The 18,692-nt window shown below is 38.4% G+C and overlaps 5 protein-coding genes across 7 annotated transcripts; 4 read left to right on the top strand and 1 right to left on the bottom strand.

The window, feature by feature from the left end:
• The first annotated feature begins 219 nt into the window (after positions 1-219).
• On the top strand, positions 220-2,902 carry LOC125200601 (dnaJ protein homolog). 2 transcript variants are annotated; one of them, XM_048098266.1, is made up of 7 exons: positions 220-332; positions 463-622; positions 1,271-1,442; positions 1,544-1,685; positions 1,779-2,055; positions 2,143-2,341; positions 2,421-2,902. In XM_048098266.1, the coding sequence occupies exons 2-7, from the start codon at positions 473-475 to the stop codon at positions 2,741-2,743; spliced, it is 1,263 nt and encodes a 420-aa protein (XP_047954223.1). In that variant the 5' UTR covers positions 220-332; positions 463-472; the 3' UTR covers positions 2,744-2,902. The 2 variants fall into 2 exon arrangements, with proteins under 2 accessions (XP_047954223.1, XP_047954222.1); XM_048098265.1 differs by having other exon boundaries at positions 237-332; positions 454-622.
• Positions 2,903-4,384: 1,482 nt separating this feature from the next.
• On the top strand, positions 4,385-4,909 carry LOC125191193 (RING-H2 finger protein ATL70-like). Its single transcript, XM_048088697.1, has one exon. It carries the CDS (start codon positions 4,385-4,387, stop codon positions 4,907-4,909), a length of 525 nt encoding a protein of 174 aa, XP_047944654.1.
• A 2,145-nt stretch (positions 4,910-7,054) lies between these two features.
• LOC125191184 (putative RING-H2 finger protein ATL71) lies at positions 7,055-7,588 on the top strand. The gene has a single exon (XM_048088684.1). The coding sequence runs from the start codon at positions 7,055-7,057 to the stop codon at positions 7,586-7,588; it is 534 nt and encodes a 177-aa protein (XP_047944641.1).
• Positions 7,589-10,634: 3,046 nt separating this feature from the next.
• On the top strand, positions 10,635-11,156 carry LOC125191176 (RING-H2 finger protein ATL40-like). Its single transcript, XM_048088673.1, has one exon. It carries the CDS (start codon positions 10,635-10,637, stop codon positions 11,154-11,156), a length of 522 nt encoding a protein of 173 aa, XP_047944630.1.
• Positions 11,157-11,774: 618 nt separating this feature from the next.
• Positions 11,775-18,016, bottom strand: LOC125217518 (nuclear pore complex protein NUP1-like). 2 transcript variants are annotated; one of them, XM_048119037.1, is made up of 9 exons: positions 17,641-18,016; positions 17,239-17,285; positions 16,758-16,852; positions 16,468-16,645; positions 16,074-16,352; positions 15,891-15,989; positions 15,131-15,805; positions 14,461-14,867; positions 11,775-14,068 (listed from the first exon to the last, which is right to left on the bottom strand). In XM_048119037.1, the coding sequence occupies exons 1-9, from the start codon at positions 17,948-17,950 to the stop codon at positions 12,052-12,054; spliced, it is 4,107 nt and encodes a 1,368-aa protein (XP_047974994.1). In that variant the 5' UTR covers positions 17,951-18,016; the 3' UTR covers positions 11,775-12,051. The 2 variants fall into 2 exon arrangements, with proteins under 2 accessions (XP_047974994.1, XP_047975002.1); XM_048119045.1 differs by lacking the exons at positions 16,468-16,645; positions 16,758-16,852; positions 17,239-17,285; positions 17,641-18,016 and having other exon boundaries at positions 16,074-16,194; positions 16,265-16,339.
• Positions 18,017-18,692: the final 676 nt, after the last annotated feature.

Here is an 18,692-nt window from a genome sequence, read left to right as displayed (position 1 = left end):
TAGAAATCAGGATAATTCCAGTTTTTTTAGATATTTTTAAATAAAGTACTACATAAAACATTAATCGCAATTAAATTAGGAAAAATATTTTATAAAAAAGGCAAATAACAGAATTAAATCAGATAAATTTAAAAGTCCAAACAAAAATAGGAAAGAAATTAGAAGCGTGTCATCAGGAAAAGCTCTAGAATGTTCTATACTCTTATTTAATCTCAGCCGTCCAAAAGCTCATCCCCTCCTCAATTAAAACCGCAGATCTACACTGACCTAATCTCTCTCTCTTTCTCCTTCGCTCCACCTTCGACGCGCCTCCGCCGCTCCGTTACTCAGCTGTAAGCTCTTATATATATGTGCTAATTCACACGCGCATCCATAGATCGATACCTATTTATCAATTTACAAGCCGATTTTACTCTGCTTGTTTGTTCGATTCAATTTCAATTGATTTTGAAGGATTTACAGAGCAGCAGAGATGTTCGGGAGAGCGCCGAAGAAAAGCGATAATACCAAATACTACGAGGCATTGGGAGTGCCGAAGAATGCTTCGCAGGACGATCTGAAGAAGGCGTATCGCAAATCCGCGATCAAGAATCATCCCGATAAAGGCGGAGATCCGGAGAAGGTAGCTTCTTGTGGAGTTAATTTGGTTTTTATGTGTTCAATTTTTGATTGGTGGAGTTCTAGATCGGTGAATTTTTATTTGCAATGTTGAATGTGTGAAGATATTAGTTTTATTTTATGTAGGGATGGATGAGTTTTGTTTGATTGCATAATTTGCTCAATTGAGCTGTTTACGTTATTTGAGTTGTTATTTGAAATAATTTTGGTTGAGATAATCATTCAAGAAGTTTAATATGCTGCCTCTTTTTACAGGAATAGTGATACTTTACTCCCTAATCAGCTCAATTGAGCTGTTTAAATTATTTGAGTGGATATTTGGAATCATGTTGGTTTAGATATTCATTCAAAAAAATTAATTTACTGTTTCTTTTTATAGGAACATTGGTTCTTTGTGCACAAAGTGAGGTCAATCAAATTGGAATACACAATGCTGTAGCTGTAGTAATTTTCAATAGTTTTGATCCTGTGAATTTGGTTTAGTTCTCGATAGCAATTCTTTGTGATAGTTTCTTAATGCCAACTATGGTATCTAAAATTGATGATTTTGAGTTGAGCTGTTCCTCCTACTGCTTTTTCTAGCTTTGACCAACATTGAGGTATTAAATTTGTTTGGATGCAATATAAGAAATTATCTTTCTGGGTGTTATAGTTTAAAGAGATTGCCCAAGCCTATGAAGTACTGAGTGATCCGGAGAAGCGTGAGATCTATGATCAGTATGGTGAGGATGCTCTCAAGGAAGGAATGGGTGGCGGTGGTGGTGGAGGCCACAACCCCTTTGACATCTTTGAGTCCTTTTTTGGCGGTGGCAATCCATTTGGAGGTATGCAATTATGCATTTGTTTTGCCATGTCTTGAATTGACTTGATTATGCAAAAAGTAAAAAATCTGTATTTTTTATTAATTTTTTTTGATTGTTGACAGGCGGTGGAAGTAGCAGAGGTAGGAGGCAAAGAAGGGGTGAGGATGTTATTCATCCTCTCAAAGTTTCTCTGGATGACTTGTATAATGGAACATCAAAGAAGCTGTCTTTGTCCCGCAATGTACTCTGCCCCAAATGCAAGGGGTGAGTTTTATTGTGTCATATGAAGTCCTGAGTCTTCATTGTAATTGTCAAGTTGGTCGTTACTGAACTATTATGTGTTTGCTGGGGCTGCAGGAAGGGGTCAAAATCTGGAGCTTCATTGAAATGTTCTGGTTGTCAAGGATCTGGAATGAAAGTGTCTATTAGACACCTTGGCCCTTCTATGATTCAACAGATGCAACATCCTTGCAACGAGTGCAAGGGTACTGGTGAAACCATTAGCGACAAGGATCGCTGCCCTCACTGCAAGGGTGAGAAGGTTATGCAAGAAAAGAAGGTTTTGGAAGTTGTGGTTGAGAAGGGCATGCAGCACGGACAGAAAATCACGTTCCCAGGCGAAGCTGATGAAGCGGTATCTAAGAGTCCTTTTTAGTTGGTATTTACTGAAGTAGCATCTTAAATTTGTGTTGTTTCTAACTGATGGCTTGTATTTTTGCAGCCTGATACTGTCACTGGAGATATAGTCTTCGTACTTCAACAAAAGGAGCATCCTAAGTTCAAGAGGAAGGGTGATGATCTTTTTGTTGGGCATACATTGACACTAACCGAAGCACTATGTGGCTTCCAATTTATATTGACTCACTTGGATGGCCGCCAGCTCCTCATTAAATCCGAACCTGGGGAAGTTATCAAACCTGGTGAGTTAAAATGTCGTATAGAAATTGCAATTTGGACTTAGTCCGACCTATGTTTTACCTTAATGTTTCTTTGACTCAGACCAATCCAAGGCGATCAACGATGAAGGGATGCCAATGTACCAGAGGTCATTCATGAAAGGAAAATTGTATATTCAATTCACCGTTGAATTCCCTGATATGTTGAGCCCGGAGCAAAGCAAATCCCTGGAGGCTGTACTGCCCCCAAGGCCTACAACCAAGCTGACGGATATGGAAATAGACGAATGCGAGGAGACTACCCTGCATGACATAAATATGGAAGAGGAGATGCGCAGAAAGCAGCACCAGCAGGCCCAAGAGGCATATGATGAAGACGATGACATGCCGGGAGGCGCTCAGAGAGTGCAGTGTGCCCAGCAGTAATGACTACTCGGTATCGCTATCTCTTTTCCTTTCCGGGGATGGCTTGTTTTTTTCGCAAGTTAGAAAAGACCATACTATATTCTTCAGTTGATTGATGTGTATTAGGAATTATCTGTTTTCAAAAAATTGGTATTGCAATCTTAAATCTATTTCATTTCATTGCTTAGTGAATGCGTTTATATAGTCTTAGCTCTATTTGGGAGCTTTGACTCATTGATAACATTATGGATATTATTGGTTTTTTCTAGTGAGATAATCAAAAGTCTAGTTCAGTTTTTCTACTAATCCACATATTACCTTAGCTTACATGTCTAGCATTCATTTCGTTATGAATTTAATCATTAAAGTCTTGGTTTTTGAGAAGAAATAATGCAATTTTTAATACTATTACTTGTCAACTCTACTAGATTATCTGCTTTTCCTCCAACTTGTTTGGAATTTATTAGCTTTGTTTGCACATATAATAAATGCCCAACAAATTATTAAAATGTGTGTTGAAAGCAAATGAGATTATGCTTATATTGTCCATTAAATTAAAATTCATGGTATTAAAATTCCCGACCAAAGCAAATGAGACTTGCAAGAGGAAGAATATTGTTTGAAATTGTAATTGGGTTCAATATTTTACTAACCTTGTTGTTTTGGTGATTAAAACTAATAATTAATCAAAAACACAAAGGTCATTAATATGATGTCTATTTTTTCCTAGAATTGTAAGTGACATTCTGACCAAACTTGTTGTGGCTCGTTGACTGTCGTAGTTATCAACTTGTTACAATAAACCTCCACTAGATTTATCAAACTACAAGATCAGCCAATGGGATAAGAATACCATTATAGTTGACCTCTTAGTAATACCAACATTGTCAATGTACATATCATATGTTGTCGACAAGCCCAAATAACACAATCTCTATTCTTTTTAAATATTTGACATAGTATTAAATTTTAGTATAAAGTTCATTCATCATTTATCAATAACAAACATATCTACTAATTCTCTCGCTGATCTGTAGACGGTTAAAAGTGTCATTAATAATTCATGAGTTTTCACTGATAAATATACTAACTAATTCTCTCGCCGATTTATAGACAGTTAAAAGTCAATGAGTCATTAGTTTTAGATGACAAATATATCAATTAATTCTCTCACTGATTTGTAGACAGTTAAAAGTCAATAACACCTCCACGAGGATTAATCCTCCCACATGTGAAAATTTTCTTTTTTTTCAAGTGTATTATTTTTAAAAAGGGGGTCAATTATGATTATATGTTTATATTGTGATAACTCGAACACTTAATCTTTTAAGCACATGAAAAACATTTTACAATTAAGTTACGCTTCATCGTCATCCCCTCCCGCTTTCAGTTAAAGAATGGATGAGTCTCCAAGTAAATCATAATTATGAAAAAACCTCATTTTATCCCCCTAAGATTGAGTTGACTCCAAAAGGCAAGTAGGAGTAATTAACTAATATGAAACCAAAACCAAGTCTCTATATATACCCCTATATCATAAAGTTGACTAGTGGAGAATGTCTTAATTGAGGTGGGCTTTTTCCTTCCATCTTTTCTCTCACCAAAACACAAATAAAATCTCCATAACCTCCAAGTAAAAAAAGCCACCCTATTCTCAAACAAATGAGCAACACCGCCGCCACAGACGACTCCGACAGCCCCATCGGGGACACGGCCCTAGGCGGGTTCGGGTACGGAGTGGGGCTCTCCGTGGCCGTCCTCGCCATCTTCGTCGTCATCACCTACTTCTCCTACAAGTGCAAGAAATCACCACCCCCAAATTCCCTCTCCTTCTCCTCCTCCTCCTCCTTCCGCAGCCGCTACTTCGCCGGCGATCACGGCGCCGGCGCGCCGGTGCAGGTCGTCGTCCGGAGCGACGGCCTCGACGCGGCCGCCATCTCGGCCATCCCGCTATACACCTACGGCGGCGCCGGCGCCGGCGCAGCCGCCGCGGGCGGCTGCGCGGTGTGCCTCGGGGATTACAAGGAGGGCGAGGAGGTGAGGCTGATGCCGGAGTGCGGTCACGTGTTTCACCGGAGCTGCATTGATCCGTGGCTCATGATTCACCCCACCTGCCCTGTCTGCCGGAGTACGCCGGTGGTGGCGGTGGCGGCGGTAGAACAGCCTGCAACAGTTGCCAATCAATAATGTATATTTTTGTTTTTGTTCTTTTTTAATTGTTTGATGAATGGAAACAGTCGTATGTAAGTATTTTCTTTTATATAATATGTTGAATTAGTAATAGAAATATTTTGTGCGTATTAGCCGATATTTGAGCAATGAGAAAGTTTGGACATCATTTAATACAATTAAAATCTATAATTGAATGAGTTGCCTCATTTGTGGAGGTGCCTACAGATTAGTGTGTGGAATAGTTACTAGGTCTGTCGTGGTTCAGTAGATACCTTTGGTAATTACCCAAAAAAAAAAAAATCTATAATTTGGTGTGTATTAATCTTATTTAGTACTATTGTATTAGAACAGAGAACCAGTTCAGAAATATGAGCGTATTTTATTTATATAGAGTCGAGAGATGATATAGAAAAATATGGGGTCTATAATTTATCAGAATTTAAGAAGACAAATTATCTTGTAATATGATTTGATGATGGAACTTTTTAACTAAAACTTGTACAAAATGTCGATGATTTGATGGATTTATATGAATAATTAAATACTCAATCCGTCCACCATTTAAAGAACCATTTTGACACGACACGGATTTTAAGAAATTACTGTATTTGATTTTGTGAAGAAAAGTAAAGGGAGAAAATGAGTAGAATGTGAAACCTGTATTATTTTAACATAGATTGTAAATATAAAAAATTAGTGTAATATGAATTTCAAAGTGAAATAAAGTAAATTATTCTATAAATTGCAGAAAATCTATATAACAAAGTGGCTCTTTACGTGATGGACAAAGGAGAATCTATTTCTTGGTTGCATTATTTTCATAATGGAATTTTCTAATAATTTCGTGATGATTAAATCAGAGCGTTTTACAATTAAGTTTCGTGGTAATTACGTATATAGAGGATGGTTTAGTTACCTAAGTAAATCTTGATTTGGAAAAAAAAAACTCATTATTTACCTAATGGTAATAGGACTAAGTAAGTCTATATATATGATCATAAAGTGGAGAGAAAAAGAAGTCCACAATCACAATCTCCAAGTAAAAAAACCCTATCCTCCAACAAATGAGTAAAGACACTGGCCTCGGCCGTTTCGTGTATTGCGTGGGGCTCATCTTCGCCGTCCTCGTCATCTTCGCCGCAGTCACCGACATGACATCACCAAGTGCAAGAGATCATCTCAGCCCATTTCCCTCTCCTCCGCCGCTGATCATGCCGCTGCCGCATCTGTCCACGTCGTCAACGACCTTGACGTTGTCCCGGTCTACACCTACGCCCGGCTCGGGCCCGTGTGCCTCGTGGAATATAAGGAGAGCGAGTTTTACCACCATCTGTGATCGTCCCTTAAAATTAGACCAATTCTAGTTAATAACGAACTTTTTTCTTTGTATTTTTTTGAAGGACGGGGAAGCTAGAGTATTATTATTTTTATTTTTTCTAATTGTTTGATGAATGGTATGCAAGTATTTTTATTGTATATATGTGAAAACTGAAAACCAAAAGGTAACTATAATCATATTCATATATAAGATGAGGTCTATTTTTTCCTAGAATTGTGAGTAACATTCTGACAAAACTTGTGGTGGCTCGTTGATTATCGTAGTTAGCAACTTGTTTTAATTAACCACCACTAGACCTATCAAACACAAAATCAACCAATGGTATAAGACTACCAAGATAGTTGACCCTTTCTAGTAATATCTAAAATTTCAATATAATGTAGACATACCCAAAAGAACTTAATATCTAAAGTTGAGGATCAAACCCTCTCACATTTTTTCCCCTTTCCTTTTTTATAGTGCAATTTTTTAGATAGTTCTATTTAATTTGTGATAATTCAAACATATGTTCTATTATATGCATAATGCCATACAATTAAGTTGATCTCCTCTGATTTAGTTAAGGATATGTGAATTTAAGTAAAGGTTAGGTTTAGAAAAATCCTCATTATTTCCATAAGATCAAGTTGACTCCATAAAGTACTAACTAATATGAAACCAAAACCAAACCTATATGTATATGATCACAAAGTTGACTATTGGAGAATGGACCTAATTGAGGAGGGCTCTTTTTGATTTTCTCATAATTATTCTCCAAATCACACACATATATAAGATTGGGGAGAAAAAAAGAACTCCATAATCCCGTAGTTAAACAAAAAATGAAAAACAACACCACCACCACCACCACTTTCACCTACTACGGCGACGATTCCGACAGCCCGATCGCCGACACCGCCCTCGGCGGCTTCGGGTACGGCGTGGGGCTCTCCATCGCCATCCTCGCTATCTTCATCATCATCACCTACTTCTCCTACAAGTGCAAGAAATCACCCCCCAACTCCTCCCCCTTCTCCTCCTCCTCCGTCCGCCGCCGCTACTACGCCGGCGCCGGCGATTCCGTCCACGTCGTCATCCAGCGCGACGGCCTCGACGCAGCCGCCATCTCCGCAATCCCGCTCTACACCTACGCCCGGCTCGGGGCCCACGGCGGCGCCGTCGCCGGAGGCGGCTGCGCCGTGTGCCTCGAGGAATATAAAGAGAGCGAGGAGGTGAGGCTGATGCCGGAGTGCGGACACGTGTTTCACCGGAGCTGCATTGATCCGTGGCTCATGATTCATCCCACGTGTCCTATCTGCCGGAAAACGCCGCTGCCGGCCGTGGCGGCGGCGGTAGAACAGCCTGCCAATCAATAATGGTCTATCGGTCTCTAATTTTTTTTGGTTTTTCTGATTGTTTGTTAGTTGCAACAATCGTATGTAAGTATTTTTTTTTGGTGTACGAGAATTAATGTTGAATTATTAAAAGAAACATTTTGATTAGAGCCAATATTTGAGCTACTAGATATTTTTACATGAGCATCCGCTTGGATATTTTAGGTAATTCACATTTATAATCGGTACATGATTTTTAATTCCTTTTAAATCAATTAGCATATTACATATTTATCCATTGAGAATAAATATACCATAAATGACTTTTCTCTCATAGTAAATTCATTTTCTTGTATTACTTGCATATGGATGAATACTTTCATCCTTCCGCTGTAATGCAAATAAAATACAAAGAGATGGAGGACTATTTTTCCTCAAGTTTTCGACAATGGGAGTTTTCTTTACCTTGTAAATTTTCGTCCCTAGTTCTTTTGCTTTTTATAAAACTTATTTCCACATTTCCCCCCTTTATGTCAACACAATCAAGTGATCTTCGTCATATTAACCATGTCGGACGAGCAAACTAGATGTCAAAATTTTTTACTAAAGAGAACCTGCCAATTAGTTCGACATAAAAGACTATATGAGAATTGATTTAATTAGGGAAAAAAAGAGGATAGATGTAGAAGCAGAAGAAAAGATAGAGAAATAGTATATATTTATTATCTTTTCCAAATATTTTATTTCATATTTGCTTGATTCCTTATTTTTATGCATTTTGTTTGCTGAATATTTTATTCCATATTTGCATGATTCCTTATTTTACGTATTTCGTTGTAACTAAACACTACTTATTCGTTATTTGCTTGCTAGCATTATTTTATAATCACTTTTTTTTTTTAATTTATACATTTAAATAATATTATAAAATTTAAATAGATTTATAAATTAGCATATTTGTATCAGATTGTAACCCTGATTTATTTTTTTTAATATTTTTAATTCTATTTTACACTTTTTCTTTGTTTATTTAATATTGTCATTTAATTTTTTAAAATACTTTTCATGCAAATCTACAAAAATAAGAGATAGAAACGACATAAAATTGAAATAAACAAAAATAAATCAATTCCATTAACATAATCAATTGCAAATTAACAAATTGAATAGAAAACTAGAAAAAAAACAAGAATTTCTAGAAACTAAACTTAAATTAAAATGCACTAAAACATATCAATCCAGATCTATTATATCGTCAGATCTATGAGTTACTCGAGGTGGAGTCTCAACAATTCAACATCAACATAGATTGTATGCTCCTTTACATCTCGATACATAGTGTAGAGTTTGAGGAGAGGGTCGGGCTCGAGCAACATATCCTTTACACGATCTGAATGTAAACATGCGAGCAAGCGATCTTTCGATATCCTTACGTAGAGCCGTGTTTTCCTCACGTTGCATAAAATAGAGCATCTCCAAACTTTGAATAGAGGGTGAAGACGTCCACTCCGACGAGAACCTTCTTGGCACAGGGTGCTGCCTCGATGGTGAAGACTTGTTAGATGATGGGGATGACATTTTAGAAAATGGGAGAAGTTTGATGAATTTAAACTTGTGAGAAAAATTATATGCGAGTGACAAGTATATATAATAGTTGGACGTGATTTTCCATATCTATTAGTAACATATATTTGATTTTTTAGAGAGTTTTAAGGAGGTACTGAAATTTTGAAGTTTTGGTACCACCAACTAATATGATATTGATATTGATATCGATAAAATTGTATTGATATCTAGGTTTATATATATTCATTCAAAAATATAATATAATTGACAATTAATAAGTTTAATTTCGAATAATATCTTAAAATATGTATGCAAATATATTTTTGAATTGGACGTATAAAAACTTCTTGGTGTGGTACAAATTATTGTTCATAATTCTTTATTAATAAATTAATATTTTGGATACATACATTAATGATTACTATTAAAAAGTTAAGGACATTATGTACGCTAGAAATTATGTACGAATATCTTTTCCCATTATGTTATTAAATAATGTGTGTTGACATATTATACTCCCTTCGTTGATTTGATGGATTATAAAAGTAATTTTCTATTACTAATTAGAGCATGCACAATGGCAATATTGGCAGCAAACATCAATTTCACAATGAAGCGCTTCTTAATTGGTAAGACGTTTGGTTTGAAATAATAGATTGAAGGTCCGAATTACTATATCTACAATCACAAGAATAATTGAGAAACAATTATTAGTTACAACAAGCATATAATGACCACTTATTATATCTAAAATGACCATAGTAATATATCGAAACTTTCGATATATTGTGAGCATACCCTAATAATGCAATAAGTAATCCTTTTAAATATTTATTTAACACATTATTAGTTTATAGCAAAATTCATTTTTTTTCCTATTTATCTTCTAGTGTAGTATCATATTTCAACAAAGTCAATAATGATTTTCTATATATTTCGTAATGGCTCGAACACCTGACACATTTAATACTACATGCCATATAACTAATTTACGCTTTTGATGGAACCTTAATCTATCATTGTAGAGAACAAACATTTTGAAAGAACAATATTTTCCACACACGAATACAATGAATCATAAAAATATTGTTTTATTTCTTCTGATCAAATATTTTCCACATATTAATAATTTAGCTAGGAAGATAAAAACGAATATCTAAGAAAGTAAATCATATCCTAACAAACTATTAAAAACAAATAAAATACTTGAAAAGTAGTAAATCATATCCTTAAATCATACAATAAAGTTTATTAGCTCCTTTAAATATAAAATACGTACAAATCTAGGTCCTTCCATTATCAAATATGAATCCCTCATATATTGGTAAATTTTCAAGTCAGTCTTGATTTGGATGAATCCTTATTATTTACACAAAATCGAGTTTGACTCCGAAAAGTAAGTAGTAACCAATATGGAGTAAGAATCATTATATAAACCAAAACCAAAACCAAAACCAATTGAGAAAAAAAAACTCCATAAATCCCAAATTAAAGAAAAATAAAAAACCCTATTCTCCAACAAATGAGTGACTCCGCCTTCATCGCCGCCGCCGCTACCGCCGTCGCTGCCGCCGCCGCCTCGACCGCCAACTACGGCGATGACTCTGAGAGCCCGCTCAATGACAGCGGGGTTCGCACATTCCTCTATATCGTCGGCGCCGTTGCCTTAATCATCGCCGTCGCCGTCATCTACTACGAATACAACAACTACAAGAGCATCCTCTCCTCCGCCGCCCTCCACCGCCGCTACTCCGCCGGCAATCATGCCGCCGGCGCATACGTCCAGGTCGTCGTCAAGCGCGACGGCCTCGACGCCGCCGCCATTAACGCCATTCCGGTCTACTCCTACGCCGGCGCCGGTGCCGTAGGCTGCGCTGTTTGCCTTGTGGAGTATAAAGAGAAAGAGGAGGTGCGGCTGATGCCGGAGTGCAGGCACATGTTTCACCGGAGATGCATTGATCCGTGGCTCGAGATTTGCCCCACCTGCCCTATCTGCCGGAAAACGCAGCCGGCGGCGGCGGCACCACAGCCTGCCAATCAATAAATTGTCTATTTTTATTTATTTTTTATTATTATTTTTTTTGGTTTTTCTGATGGTTTGCTAATTGAAACAGCCAGTATTTTTTTTGGTGATGAATTTGTTAAAATATTTTGTGCATATCAGAGCTGATATTTGTAAGATTTATTCAAACAGCATTTTTAAGTATGTTTGTGGAAAAACTATGCCATACAGTAATGAACAAATAACAAACTTAAGCTCATTATAATGAATTATAAATTTTAAATTATGCAGGATGATGTCATTACTTTTAGAAGTTATTATAATGAACGAATAACAAATTTATAATGTCCAAAAATTCTCTTGCCTTGGGGGCATTTTTGATGCAAAATTTGATAAATAGTGAAAAAAGTCTCATAAATGTGATTATACCTTAGTTCAGGGACTACCTATGATATTTTTAAAGTTCAGAAACTGTTTGAGTGCAAAACAAATAGTTCATGGACCATTTGTATAATCCACCCTTGTTTTTAAATCTCTGAATTCCGTATAATGAACTACAAATAACGTTGTAATGAACTCTACGTTATTTTATAATGATGTGTTTATATTTTGCGTTTAAAACTAGTTTGGAACTATACTATTAAGATAACCCAACAGGACTATACAAAAAAGAAGAATTTGTAAAACAGTAGGCAATGCTTATACAATGTGATATTGAATTACATGACTTATTCTTCAACACAGCTTCAAGTTCAATTACACACACCTCTCCTTTCTAACAATATCAATACATTCTACAAAGTTTGTTCCTCTCAAAATTTCCATATAAGGAAGATGAAGAAGACATTGGTAAATCCGCAGACCTTTCCGCGGCGACCGACATCGAAGAGCTGATGGATGGATATCCCAAGCTTTTCTTGAATGGATATCACAAGCTTCACTTCTTCCTGTTTTTGTTTCTATTGACTTTCACAAACTTTCGACCCGACTTGTCGACTCCACCACTGCCCAACGAGAAGCTGCCACCGGCGTTGAAATCCAGACTATTTGATGCCTGAAACATAGAAGGGTTAGGAGGAGGGGCTTGACTTTGCTGACTGCCAAACGCGAAGGGGTTGTTCGATTGAGATGGAGCTGCTGATCCGAACATGAAGCCTGAGGGAGCAGGGGAGGCTTGGCCGAATGCAGGAAGAGACGGTGCAGTTGACTGCACTGGATCTTCGGCCATACTGTCTTCTCCGTTCATCTGAAAGTTGTTCCCTGGCGAGGAGGCTCCAAAACTGGGGGCCGGGTTGCCAAATACCGGCTGGCTGAGAGATGGTGCTGGTGAAGAAAAGACTGAAGCAGGGGCGGAGGAAAATGAGAAAGGGGAGCTCGATGGTTGAGCTGTTGACGAACCGAAGAGAGAAGATGCAGCATTGATTGGAGCGGAGGGTGTGGGCTGTGCACCAAAGGAAAATCCAGTAGCTGGAGACGGCCCAAAGAGAGGAGACGAAGGAGCTTGCATACTGGAACCGAAGGGATTAGAAGGAGCACTGTTGGAGCTAACAGAGGTGGTGATTGATGAGGATGAGGCCGAATAACTTGCACCAAAGCTAAAAAGTCCAGTGGCACCATTGCTGAATGGGCTAGCAGCGTTAGACGCTGGGGCAGATGCGGGATTGCTCAACCCAAAACTGAACGGGGATGGAGCCGCACCACCAGTTGATCCAACCGCACTGCTAGCAGCATTAGACGCTGGGGCAGATGCGGGATTGCTCAACCCAAAACTGAAAGGGGATGGAGCCGCACCACCAACTGATCCAACCGCACTGCTAGCAGCGTTAGACGCTGGAGCAGTTGCACCACCAGTAAAAGAACAGGAACTGCCGAAAGTGTTGGTGGTTGCTGGCGCAGGACCTGAAGAACTCGCACCAAAACTGAAGACTGGAGCAGCAGCACCACCAATTGATCCAACTACACTGGTCGAAGAAGGGGCACTGCTGAAGGAGCCGGTGGTTACTGAAGCAGGGCCTGATGAGCTCAAACCAGCACCAAAAACTGGAGCAGTTGCACCGCCAGTCGATCCAACTGCATTGATTGTAGAAGAGGAAGAACTTGCACCAAAACTGAATAAACTTGAAGTAGTAAAACTGCTAGAGCCACCGGCGCTGCCATTTGAAACAGCAGTAGGATTCACACCAAATAAACTAGATGCAGATCCGCTGCTAGAGGCAACTACACCAGTATCTGATGAGGAAGCTGACGGATTAAAACCAAAGGGCACGACCTGACCGGAAACAGGAGCACTGGACAAGGAAGGAGCAAAAGAAGTACTGCTGCTCGTATTTGATGCAAATGAATTCAACTGAGAAGATGTCCCCTGAGAAATAGTTCCAATAGCAGGTGCAAAAGATTTACTGGCACCACCGAATAGGGAACCCACTGAATTATTTGCAGATGGATTACTGGTTGATGAACTCAGTCCCGAAGTCATATTTCCAGAACTTGGTGTCCCAAACAATCCAAAATTGGTCAGAGAGCTAAATGAGCTTCCAGAACTTGGAGCGATGGTAGTTGACGCTGCTGATACATTAGTAGATGGATCAGAAGAGGCACCGAATTTGATTGCAGTTTCCCCTGAAACTTTAGGAGTTTCAGATGCTCCAAAAGTGATTTTCCCAAAGGTGGCTGCAGGGATGCTGCCTGTACCAGATGGGACAGAGTCCGAAACACTCACAGAAGAGGTAAAAATAGCAGGAACAGCAGTGGAGATGGGATTTGTACTGTTGATGAATGTGGCAGTCAATGACATTGCAGGAGTGCCTGCAACAAGCGGCCCATCAGATGCAGGAGAGGCAACAGTATCAGATTTTCCATTGGTGTCTTCAGCAGCAAGAGACTTCAGGTATCCACCTTTGCCTGGCTCCGAAGATGTCACCGGAGAGCTAGATGTAGCGAAAACATTCAACAAGCTGCACATGTAGTAAACAGGATTTAGATTAGGAACTTGACAAAAAGGGAAACCACTGGTAATAAACACTAAATATATAAGCTTAACTTTTATTGTAAAAACTTTAAATATATTAAGTGAGGTACAGAAGCTTGTTCCCAAAGTTTGGCAAAATAATTAACTTATTTGCAACAACTGACTCCATAGTCCATACACTAACAAAGAGCAAAGGATAGTTTTGAGTTCTCAAGATATGTAAATCGAATTTGAGCCTAAAATCGTAAAGTTAAAGGAGATCACAACAATAAACAAATGAGGGTGTAGCACGAAAATATCTTCAAGAAGAGGAACATAACCATATCCCTCAAACAGTATGATACCATTTTCGAGCTGCATGTATAGTATAGAACTAACCTGCTAGAGCTTTCTGGTTTACTGGTGCTTGATTCCGGCATCAAGGAAGGGAACTTATCTGTGACTTTAGAACTAAAACTGTAATGAGATGGTGGATTATTCATCTCCTTAGATTCATTAAAAGCAGCAACTGATGGAGGGGTAGAGAACTGAGTAGCAGCAGAAACGTTTTCTGAAGCAGGGGTTGTGGCGCCATTATTTTGTTCTCCTGATGGAGCAGCACTATTAACAGCACTGCTATCTTCGTTTGTTTTACTCAATATAAGGTCCGAATGCGATTTCAGTTCTGGCTGGATAGTTGTTTCAGACAGTTTGGTTTCTTCAGGAGGCGAGAACTTGCTATCTGTGAGATGGGCCTCAAGTGATCCTCCAATACTGGGCACGTCATCATCAAAATCGACATCATCCTAGAAATGATATCAATAAGAATTTCAAGTTCAACGAAAAGAGCAAAAGATAGGAAACTGTATTCCAGCGCCCATGGAACTCAAACAAGAAAGATATGCACTTCAAGCCTTGATAAAATTAAGCAAATTTAATCATACAGCTCTTAAACGAATACTAAAAAGAACTGGATACTCTAACGAATTGTCTTGATTTAAAAAAAATGAAGCACCCTAAGGATACCAAATAGAGACCTGAAAACAACATAAAAGTTCAATCTCCTTACCTCCAGCGCACTCATTCTAAAAGCTGCCTTGTTTTGAGGTTTAGACAAACCATTTTCTACATCATCTGAACTTCGACCTCTAGCCAAAGAAGCTTCAAAGGATACTGCAGAGTCACTGTTATTTACGGGGTCGGAAGGGGAAGAAGTTTCTACTGGCCCATTTTCGGCAGTTTTTACTTGATCTTGAGGCGTAGAATCATGAGTGTCCAATAAACCAGCGCCACTATCAAATTTGTAATTGTCTTGGGCATTCAGCAGCAACTCTGAAGAAGTGGCATCCTCCATGCTCCTAAGAGCCTGTCCACTAAGCATACTTGGCGTCAACATAAATTTTGACTTCAGAGGCACAGCAACCAAATTGGAATCTGATGATTTGGGCTTTAATCTTCCAAGATTTACATCTGCACCGTTGGACTTGGAAGGAACTATAGCATAACTAGTGCTTGGGTTGCTAAAATCAGTATAAGTATTTCCCTCGATAATTCTCTGGGTGTGCCCTCGATCATCAATCAAAGGAAGCTTCTGCTTTGAAGATACTGGACTAGCATCAGATTTACTTCCGACTCTATCAGAATGAATTCCATGTGCTATTTGATTAGATTTCTGTCGGATTCTTCGAATTGAACCACCAGGTCCAATTTCATCATCTAAGACAAAACTCCTACGCTTTAATGTCTGAAACACAAAATGTTGCATCAAAATGAGAACAATCAAAACTGCTACCGAAATTACAACAAAACTATTTCAGAACCAAATATACCATTGACTTGGGCTCAGATTTTTCACCATTTTCCAAAACCATAAGAGAAGTTGAGGGCACCAGGAATCCAGAATGGCCGTTATGATTGATACCATTACTCTGAAATTTACCAAATCCACAAAAATAAGCCCAAAAAATATGGAGTATATGAAAAAGCTAAGGACGTTAAATGGTACAAGTTACCTTTAAGTACGGGGTGCGAGCCATGTTGAAAATAGCAGATCTACCAAGAGATCTCGGGTTTGTAACATGACCATTACCAGGTGAACCAAAGCTGACTGGATACTTCGTTGTCAGTGACATGCTGACAGGTTTTGTTCTCATGTTACTAAGCATCTTGGTATCATCCCTAAGTGTAACTTGACTATGGTTACCTAGCACTGATGGTGATAAGTTTGAGGGTTTGCTGCCCATGTAAGCTTTTGCAAGTTCAGAAGGAGAAGCAATACTATCCCCAAGAACCTGAAGATATATCTATCAGCTATGCTAAATGACTTTGTTGTGAAATATGAAAATGGTAACGAGTGAATGACAAACCACAGCATATGATAAAGAAATGCAACATAATTCCCGTTACCTTTGAATCAACTCTGAGAAATCTATCCTCCTTGTTTCCATTTGCATTCATACCATTTTCAATTTTTCGATGCCTTCCAAAATCTGACACCGTCTCTTCATTTCTTTTTCCATCATCCCCAACAGAACTTTCTCCACCTCTTGAATGCAACAGTTCCGTCAAATGGTCAATTTCAGACCTGTAAAGAGTTTTGCTAGTTAACAACAGATGGGAGTGGGGAGGATAGAGAAAAATCATGACAACTTCATAGATTATAGTGAAGGTAACAAAAAATTTGGATAAAACCTCACCTGGAGAAAGTCTTTTGTTTCAGCAATTGCTCAAGGTCAGATATCCCAGTCCCGTTAGAACTTATTGGCTGGCGCTGTTCACCGCCTACAGGCTCCTGTAGACCATATTGATTCTTGAACCATTAAAGAAGATAAAAATAATCTTTCCTAATTTGATAACTACATAAAGAAAAAACACGATGGCCATCATTTTCAGAAAAAAGGATAAGCAATTGGCGGATCTACTTCTCTACTAGTGCCGCCCATCAAGAACATTGAATCAGACATCGTTCATTACTACTCAATGAAGAACCTGGCAGGCGACCTTTCCTATTTTCATCTTCGATTGGTTACTAATTACACAAATAAGAATACGGACACTCTAATAATTCACAACTCCAATCAAAACAGATTCCACCTATATGGGACATGACAAATACATAACGGGAAATGAAACAACGAAGATGGAAAAACAGAGGAGCCCATAGATCTTAAGACTTACACTTAGAACTGCGTCTGGACGTGCACCACTCAATACATGGTTTGACTCTGTTTACACCAACAAATACATCAGTAAGACTTCAAACTAGGTGAGGCGCGTCTAGACTTACGGAGTTGTCCCAGCCCAAAAGCACCCACCTTTTCATTGAATACAATAATTTAAATAAATCAGGCAATTACTGAATCTTGGCACACATAATGGCAGCTAAACTCGTAGCTAAGATCTCACATAATTAACATTTTCCAAGATCAGGAACTGAAAATTAACGCATCTCGTTCGAGAAAAATAAAAGCTTGCACAAAATCGAATAATTCAGGCACAAAATCGAATAATTCAAACGAATCACGAATTCGAAGATTCGCAGCTGAAATCAAAACATCAAAGCAAACGAAAAGAAGTAACCTGATATCTGCGGAGGAGGAGGCGGCGCAGGAAGGCGTCGTTTGCGGAAAACAGAATCAAAGAAGCGGCGCGCGCCATAGGAAATGAGCTTGGAGGCGGGATCCACCACCAGCTTCGTCAACCAGCTGGTGGTGGTGCTGCTGCTGCTGTTGCCGCGGAGGGCGATGGGAGGGCGCTCGTAAGGCGTCGTCGGTTTGCGGAATGGCTTCTTTCGGAACTTTCCCCCAGCTCCTCCTCCTCCGCCGCCGCCATAGGAAGGAGCTGCGGCGGTGGTGGTGGTGGTGGCTCCGCCTTGTTGCGCCGTCGCCATTTTGATTTCAAAAAAAGTTCGCCAAAAAAGAGAGGGGTGTAGGCGAATAATTAGGGTTTTAATTTGGTGTAGAGAGAGAAAGAGGGAAAGGGGAAAAAATTAAAAAGTGAGAAAATCAGAAAATAGAAAAATCTGGGTCTGGTAATATTAAATGAGAATATCTATTTTTTAAAGGAGAGAAAATTCGAAATCTGGGTCTGCTAATATTAAATACGGATTGGTACATATTTCAGTTTATTTTAATTATGGAGTATATTTTTAATTTAACTTTTTTTTTTTCTTGTGAACGTACATTTAGACTTGGATCTTAATTTAATACTACTTCATTCAAGAATGTTGATTATTGAAATACTCTGATCATATGGAACCTAATTAAATACTCCTTGGTTTCAACTTTCACCATTGAAGTCTCACTTTGAATTTAGAATTTTGAGACAATAATTTTTCTATATTTCGTTATAATGATATGCATTTTTGCTAAACGGTTTATACAAAATATATCTTATTATATTTATCGATATGATATGCGAAAATAGATCGTAGGAGTAGTAAAATTTTCTTCTCCTCTATCTTTATCGAAATGGTATCCGATCAAATAAAAACTTTTGTACTAATACATCCAAAAGGGGATAATATCAATTGGAATGCACTCCAGATTGACGGGTTAATATTGAAGTAGTTATACGTTCTTCGAATTTGTTTTCGGAACAATTTTGGCTTTTGTATTTTAGCGGGTCTCCAT

Source organism: Salvia hispanica, chromosome 1 (genome assembly GCF_023119035.1).
Source record: "Salvia hispanica cultivar TCC Black 2014 chromosome 1, UniMelb_Shisp_WGS_1.0, whole genome shotgun sequence".
Classification (NCBI taxonomy): domain Eukaryota; kingdom Viridiplantae; phylum Streptophyta; class Magnoliopsida; order Lamiales; family Lamiaceae; genus Salvia; species Salvia hispanica.
The sequence above is the reverse complement of the archived record's forward strand: the minus strand, read 5'-3'. Positions and strand labels throughout refer to the sequence as shown.